We start from the raw sequence: 8,601 nt of genomic DNA, 5'->3' as shown, positions 1-8,601 counted from the left end.
AAAACAATTTATGTTTGTGTTTGTGATTTTAATTAGAAAGAAATCCACATCCATAATTGGTAGTTCTTCAGGCTTCATCCCAACTTCATTGTCCGTCCCATTACAGTTTGTCGTGTTCTCAGTTGGAAGATGACATCCAGAAAAATGTTCTTGAATATTCATCAAAAGAGGTTCCTGATGAGTTTTGGGTTAGGATCGGCAGAAATTATCCCATCAGACAGAATGCTGTGGTCCCCTGGCAGAAGGAGGCAGGATTTCTGCTGCAGTACTGAGTCCGCATGGCTACACAGCGTGGTTCGGGTTGCCGCAGTATTTCTGCCACAAATCGATGGCTTTAGTGACGATAGCATCTGTGTTTTCCTGAGGTATCTGGAAGAGACAGGTTAAGATCTTAAACTGAGGCAAGTTAAGTTTATTTATATAGAAAGATTCAGAAAATATTTATAGGCTATATATCTTTTTTCTTACATTACATAGGAACTTAACCACGCCCTCTGGCCGGGTGTTGCCCGTTAAAATGATCTTATAGCTGAGCAGTATCTCCAGGGCGACAAAAACCAGGATCTTACAGGAGCCACTGATCACTTTGTCCCAAACCCTGTAAAAGAAAAATAAACACTTAAAGGTCTTAGAAATAGTTACAGGATAGTATGAGCCACAGGGAATTATTCTAGGTATCTTCAAGTGATCCAGTAAACAAAAATGAAACCTTTTCTAATAAGTAAAAAAAAAAAAAAAATGAATGATTAAATTCACAATTTTAATCATTTAATAATTATGAATTCAATAATTCAATATTCAGTGTTTTACTTAAATTTATCAAAAAAGAAATAATTGTATTGATAAATGAGTATAAGTGAATCCCAAACAACTGCATTTCCTGTTGTTTCTTAGTTTGCAGCAAGACCACTTTGTTTTTTGTCAAAAAACTGCATAGTTTGTTGTATTGTCCCGGTTTGGTAGGATTAGGGTGATGGCTGCAAACTGACCTCTGCAGGCTGGATTCAGGCAGGCAGCCGGCGAAGCAGCGCTTGAACCACAGGCTGTACGGCAACTGAGGGAGCGCCCCGATGCTCCTAAGGTGGTTCAGCAGCCGAGGTTCCTCCTGACTCAGATAATGCTCCAGACTCTTTGGCTACGACAAAGCAAACCCAAAAAAGAAGAAGAAAACTTAGCACTGATGCAAACTATTGCAGAACTTAATTTTATGGCCTCATTTATACGAAATGAATAGTGTCGATTCAAGAGCAGTTAATACTTCTTAGACAATTTTCTACTGAATGGGCGACGTAGCCAAAATCCCCAGTGGAAAACTCCTACATCGTACATCTTGTAATTTACAAATAAAGAATAAAAAAGGTAAGGAAGGGTTACTTTGCTGAGCTTTTATGCATTTATTGCATCAAAAATTAATCAGGTGGATCCAGCAGTAAAATGACCTATTTCATGTTTTAAAAACAAACTCAAAATTTTAATTCAGCTTGAAAACATGTTAGTTTTTCTCGGAGCCACAAGTAACACTTACGAGGTGAGGAAGCGAGTCTCCAAACTTAATGTGAAATTGATTTATGAAACACTTGATCAGCCAATAGCAGTCAATAGAATCATCAACAATCTCCTCCATGGCTCTGCTGATCGCCAGGAAGTCTTCATTCTCATCATTCTGAAAATGAAACACAATAATATTTAACAAAACGAACCTTAGATACGTAGGTGCTGTAGTCTCCAATTTTGTAGTAAAGTAGTGTGAATTTACTATTAAGTCAGACAAAATTTTTCCCATTTTACATCCTTTAGTATTACCAAGATTATTCCTATCTGCTTAATGACAAAATAATGTGAGAAATTATTAAGAGAATTTTACAAATTCTGGACTTTTCAGACATTTCTTTAGTATTTGCCTTTCAGCTTTTTCCACAATTTTTCTGAGACTGAGATAAGAAGGCTTTTTTTAATGGTTTAATTTATTGTCCTAAAGACACTTTCTCATAGATTTGTTGATATTCTTAGGCTCCATTTGCAAAGCCCATTTGAAACCAAGCTTCATCTTCACATAATTTACATGTTTTCACCTCACGATGCCATCTATTTTGTAAAATGCACCAATCATTCCCGGAGTAAAACATCCTCACAACGTGGAGGGTTGTTGTTCTCAGGTATGTAAGCATGTCTATTTTTTTCAGTGCAATTTATTGACATCAGACCACAGAATCAAACATTTTAATTTTGCACCTGAATACATTTGCAAACTATAATATGGCATTTTATGTTGGTTTTGGAGTGGTTCTTTCTTCCTCCTTCAGTAGTTTTTCAACCCATGTTGGAACAGAACTTGGTAAACTGGATGATCTCTCACTAGCTTCAACCAGCTTCTTCGCAAGGTCTGGTTGCTTTTGTTCTGGGATTGATATGTACACTTTACCTCTGAGACACAGGTTTGCTGTTTCAAACACATTTTGGTCTGCTGCTATAAAATCAGGAGTGACAAGCTGGGTGATATCAAACCTCATTCCCATGACAAATCCAAGAATGTGAGGTTTGCTTCTGCAATTAGAGGCACCAATGCTTTTCATTTAGTTGGTTAATTATGTCTTCATGGCTTTCACAAACAAATCTTTGAAATATCTGGTGGCTATAACTCAGTATGTTGCTAATAAAAAATGCCTCAAATTCTAAGTGCGATGGATCTCAGCTTTAATTACGTAAAATCTTGACCACAACTGAGCCATGATTCAAGGACTAATTTCCCGAAGATAAGAGTTTATGCAGTTTCAGTTCAGCGCTGATCCACAGTATGTTACATCTCACCGGCGGTAAGGTCTCGGAGCATCGCGGGAGCACCTGGCTTTCCAGCTGGAACATCCGTAGGTAGATGTGGGTGGAAGGTGTAGATGAGTTGATGTATCTCATCACCTCCAAAGCTTCCACAATATCCTGGTACTGCTCCTTCCTGTAGCCTCCAACCAAAGAGTGAGAGTCACTGTGTGGAGGGAGGATACCTGCAGGAATAGTGACAATCAGAGAGTGAGATGGAAGGTGAGATGTTGTCAGTTTATAACCTTTCTACACAACTACACTTCAAGAAGACAATTAAACCAAATTGTAGCTATGAGAAAAAGTAAGTGCACCCCATGATTTGACAGCTTGTAGAATGATTTTAAGCAGCAATAGCTCATATTCGGTGTTTTGCGACTGGCTTTATCGGTCTCTCACGTCATTATGGAGGACGTTTGGAACACGTCAGTTCATTAAGGTTTGCTAACATCTGCACAGCTTTCTTAATGTAGCACACAGCACTATCCATCAGGATGAAACCTGGACTGGACCATTGTAATCACTGTCCTGTTTCTACAGAAGACACCATCGTCAACTCCATGACAGAGTCACCATCATCATCATTCCTCCACCACCATGCTTCGCAGTTGATGCTCTTCATTCTGGTCAAACACCTCCACTTTGAGTTTTTTGTCATTTTCATAACATTGCAAGGCCTGACTTTGAGATAAGTTTGATGGAAAGTCTATTCCTGGGAATATTAGTAGAGGTTGTAAATGTTTACACTTGTAAGTGAACTTTCCCTGAAGAACTGATTGACATTAGATGGTTTGGAAACGGACTTTATCCTTTCCTACACAGATGTGCGGTAACAGAAGCATCTGACAACTACTTTCTTCTTAAATACTTTTCCCATGACTGATTTCATAAAAAAATAAGTGTTGGTAAGTAGTTAAATTATTCTGACATAAAATTGACTAGAATATTTAGTAAATAACATAAAGCCAAGTAATGTACTATGTCACACGGCTTTAACAGTAGGATGATGACATTGAGAGCACTCAGTTACCATGTAGAATGATGTAGAATTAACCAGTAGGGAAATACTTTCTGCAGACTGCAGCCAAACATGTCAACAATCTAGTCATTCAAATTCAAATTTCACAATTGATTGTTGTGTGTTTTAAATGTTTTCTGTTTATTTTCTTCAATTTTTAAATCGAGTATTAGTCTGAAAAAAGCACAAGCAGATATTTTGGTGAATGTGTGTGTGTGTGTGTGTGTGCGTGTGTGCGTGTGTGCATGCGTGTGTGGTTTCTTACCCAGCAGCACCTTCCAAACATGAATTCTATACATGGATGGGAGAGGAAACCTCTGACTGAAGGTGCTCAGTTTTTCTAGATCTGCAGGACAGTAAAATTATTCAGTTGTTTTGCTTACTTAATAATCTCTGACCAATACAACGTATATCATTATTGTATATTGTTTTCAGTTGTGCTACAGACAAACTCCATAATAAAAAAAAACTTTTCATCAGTTTTACCCACTCATTTAAGCAATAATAAGGTTTAAGTGACACTGTAACTGTTGTTCACGTGTCAATAAATATGATTTTCCCTCAACAAAGCATTGCTTTAAAAGTAACACTGTCTCAAGAAGAGGCAGAATAAGTTAAATGTATCACATATATTTTAGGTCAACACAATAAAAATCTACTAATAAAATTTAATATTTACTCCAACAGTATACCACAGCTTCTTTTCCATATGCCAAATGTTCATACTGTTCAATACTCAGTTCTCTAGTTTTATATTTCCATCAGTTTTTAGGACATTATGGATATATGTATACAAGATGCTGCTGAATCTGCTCGCAAATCAGAAAAAGTTGTAAAGGGCTATTTCACTTTTTTGTTATTTGGACAAACATAGACCATTTAAAATCTTTAACACTTGGAAACAGAGCAAGATTAGCCTAGATTAAATACAGATCCTTCAAATCACAGTTTACAACCAGCAAAACATTAATTTCACGAAATCTAAAAAGGAATTTTAATCACTTATTTCCAATCTGGTTAAAACCAAAATATTTATGAGCTGCATAATCTGTGGTGAAGTTTTTCTTTAATTCATATTTCTTTCTCCCTTTAGTTTAATTGGAGAAGAAGTAAAACTGCAAAACCTTTTATTTTTTTCATACCCATCTAGCTTAGCCACACTTGGGAAAATACAAAACTAATTCCATAATTTTCAGTGCTGTGTAAGGAAGTAATGTTCCAAAAAAAAACCATCTAGCATGTGCGTTTCTGATATGTTTTTGTTTTAAAAGTGTTGCCTACCCAGTGGATTGTCCTTGAGAAGTATTTCCAGTGATTTTTTCTCCTCCACTCCTCTGAAACCCACTTTTTCATAATATGCAGAACGAAAGTTCCTCTGAGGGTCATCAGCCATGATGTAACCTGTACAATCAGATCCAAAAGCAGGCATCTTTAGTAGTTCTGTAAATTTACAGTGACGACAATTCACGGTTTTTAGATTATTGTGCAGAGTAACAATACGTATGAGTGGTTCATTGGAAAGAGCATTATTAGAGTAAAAACTGAAATCACTTTTGTTATATTTTTGCTATCACATAAAATAGTTATCAAACTCGCTTTCGTTATAATTACACAGAGATCTCAAAATCAATCAGCAAAGGATCAGAATCTGCCAATATTTCCTTGACTCTAATATTTTATCAGCTCATTACTAAAAAAAGTATTTCCCCCCTATTGTTTCATTACATAAAAATAAATAAGTCCTACCTCTCTTGGTTTACAAACACATACTTTAATGCCCTATTAGGAATTTACTATAATTCAAATAAAGATCAGTGACATTTGATTTAATGAGTAAATGGGTACAATCTTGTAATTCTTTAATTTTCAGTTGGCTTTTATTGCAAAGAAACCTGGACCACATTGTTTCTCTTTTATGATTGGTGCGTCTGTATAGTCATATCAGCACAGAGTCTGACTTGAAATCATTTTATCAAATAACTATCCAACTAATAAATAAATAAGACAGATAATGTAGAAATCCTCTTTCGTTGGCTGTAGTTCTCCCCAAAGACACAAGCGTGCAAAATCAACTATGCATCAGAACGACTGCAGAGAAAGGAAACTGCTGCTATGAATATTTCAGCTGAAATAACAGTGTTCTCCATCATATAGTACGTCAAGGTGGGAGCCTTAGTTGGAGTAAAGAAGACTTTGGGATGTCAAGAAGGGTCCAGAAAGCACAAACACTGTATAATACTGAGGAAGGCAAAATAGTGTTGCAGTGCCGAGTCTGCTCAACACTGGGACTAATTTCCAAGTGGGTGTATCTATATGCACAATTAAAAACAAAATTAGTGGACTTTCAAAAGAAACAATCAAACAATATTTGATAATAATATGTGGTTTTTCCAACAGAAAACGTTAAACCTGTGGTCAGTAAACTCACCAGATCTGAAACTTACGGAAACATTGCCAATAAGATAATGTGGGAAAGATTTATGAATCTCTTGATGTGCAAGGGCAACGAGAAACAATATGTAAAACTACGTGACACGATAACATAATCGTCTCACCTTTGTGTACTTCGCAGCGTCTCCAGTTTGTTGTTATCCTCAGTTATCCTTCATTCGTTGTCTCTGGTTGTGGGAACCGAAAACTTGAACACGTCACTCTAAAGCTCGAAATATTAAATGGCTTGTTTTTACTCTTTGGTGTTTACATTATCTGTTAGGCTACTGAATTAGATTCAACTGAACGTTGTTGTACCAGATGCTAAACTAAAAATTAGCACAAGCCACTGACGTATAGAATACAACTTCCGGGTACTACTATCAAAATAAAATCCTTACGTGAATTATTTATATTTAATCAATATAGTTTTATTTCTATTTTACATTAAAAGACACGTAATATATATATATATATCATACATTTTATCCAAAATGCGACCTAAATTTAGCTTTTAACTTTTTTTATCTCACAAATAGCTCTTATTTAGAAGGTCTGTGACGAAATTGAAGAGGCAGGTCTCGGTTAGACATGATGCGTTTAATTTGTGTCGGATATTCAAAATCTGGGTTAGAAAATATCTAGCAACTTCGTGTAGGCTTTCGTGTGTTCCAAGATAATTTTACCTGGTTACAATTAGTACCGTAACTACTGTCACTAGCCAGATAATTATTTTTATAGATGTTCCTATTTTATATAAAGAACAATTTGTGCACAGTTCAATAACTTTTTTCTACCTTCTTCCTTTCAAACAAAAAAGGGCTAATTTGATTATGTTCTACTCTATTTGAGTATGCCCAAGAGTTTCTGAAATGTAAAAAATAGTAGGACACAGACGATATCTTCAGGTAAGTGGCCCAGTAAAGTTATCTAATAACATCTAGGCTGGATAATTTAACAGCATGGTGAGGGGGTGCAACTACTTCAACCAGGTATGCATGCAGCTTTCGCTCTATGCAGGAGCAAGCAAGTACACATTTTGAACACACCATGCATGCAGTGAGTGGACTATGATTATACTACTGTTCATAAATGAAATTTAAGACAGAGGTCAAGTTTAGATCTGAGTGCATTGTGAGTTAAAGTTGGCAGAATGGCATACTACTGTATTTTGCTGTTTATTTAAATTTGTGATTTGAAATGGACTAGTGATGCAATGGTGGCTTCTCCAGGATGTACCCCATTTCTTGCAACCGAGGCATGTATAAAACGTGCTTGGAAAAAACACAATTATCATAACTAACTTTATAGCAGGTAAAATAGAGTAGAACTAATTATAACTTTTAATGAATATCTTGGATGATGTTTCATAACTTGTAATGTCTTCACAGCTAATTTACAAATGCCTGTGCCACAATATGTACATGCTACGTACTGTATATAGTTGCAATTAACCAGGCTGACATGAAATGTCATATGCTATACACAAATGTAACAAAATTAAATAATACAAAATAAAACCACATTTAGGCCACTCATCAAAACATCTCCAATAAAGCTAACTAACATTGCAAGATGGTTATTAATTTGGATGCAATATGAAATTGTTCTAGTTCAGTCACGTTTGCTTTGTCACACAATGGGTTGTTTGTTTTTTGTTCTTGTTGGACATCCAGCCATGAAGAACTGAAAGAGACTTTTAAAGGTGGTATGAGCATCGATTCAACATGTACTCTGTGTTAACTCAGTTTCTAGTAACAGGAGGAGGAGCTTCAGAAGAAAATTCTGTGATGTCATGTTTTGAAATGTAAAATGTATTATTTATTATTGCCCAGGTTCACCTACCTGTCCAGGTACCCATCGCTGAACAAATATAGGTTATATTTGTTTAAACTTTCTTCCTGTCCACAGGAACAAGTGACTTTTATTGTTCCAGATCACATGGCAAAGGAAGTGCACCGGTACTTCTCATAGCTTCAAAGACTGTGTACTGCATCACACTCTTCAAGCTGAAGGGAGAATATTTTGCACATTCAACTATGACGGACTGAAACAGACTTAAAGCTGGTATGACTATTGATTCAACATACTCAATGCAGAAATTGATGAATAGATTAAGAATTCATCTTTAAGAAAGATTGATTCCTATTTCAGTCAGAATTAATCAAGACATTCCTTCCTTGGAAATATGTTTTATTTTTGCATTGTGAAATAGTGTTTGGAATACATAACAAGTTTAGCAATTCATCTAAAATAATTGTGAAATTAGTTTAGAGCTTATTGACCTGAAAAAACTTTTCAATACAATTCTTGGTCTTTAAGCATTTCTCACATTTCTC

General features: G+C 35.7%; 1 protein-coding gene across 1 annotated transcript; it reads right to left on the bottom strand.

Moving 5' to 3' along the window:
• Positions 1–2: 2 nt before the first annotated feature.
• On the bottom strand, positions 3–6,659 carry tbc1d7 (TBC1 domain family, member 7). Its single transcript, XM_028027396.1, has 8 exons — positions 6,388–6,659; positions 5,114–5,233; positions 4,098–4,178; positions 2,809–2,999; positions 1,526–1,663; positions 990–1,135; positions 469–598; positions 3–369 (listed from the first exon to the last, which is right to left on the bottom strand). Exons 2-8 carry the CDS (start codon positions 5,223–5,225, stop codon positions 283–285), a joined length of 885 nt encoding a protein of 294 aa, XP_027883197.1. The 5' UTR covers positions 5,226–5,233; positions 6,388–6,659; the 3' UTR covers positions 3–282.
• Positions 6,660–8,601: the final 1,942 nt, after the last annotated feature.

Source organism: Xiphophorus couchianus, chromosome 9 (genome assembly GCF_001444195.1).
Source record: "Xiphophorus couchianus chromosome 9, X_couchianus-1.0, whole genome shotgun sequence".
Lineage (NCBI taxonomy): Eukaryota > Metazoa > Chordata > Actinopteri > Cyprinodontiformes > Poeciliidae > Xiphophorus > Xiphophorus couchianus.
This window is presented reverse-complemented; position numbering and strand designations above follow the sequence as displayed.

Bases quoted from the DNA above. Each gene is read 5' to 3' on its own strand.
- tbc1d7 (XM_028027396.1), bottom strand. From the start codon at position 5,225: ATGGCTGATGACCCTCAGAGGAACTTTCGTTCTGCATATTATGAAAAA. The intron at 1,664-2,808 runs GTGAGATGTAAC...TTTCATTTTCAG, and splicing joins GCTCCGAGACCTTACCGCCG to AATGATGAGAATGAAGACTT. The intron at 599-989 runs GTCAGTTTGCAG...TTTCTTTTACAG, and splicing joins CCTGAATCCAGCCTGCAGAG to GGTTTGGGACAAAGTGATCA.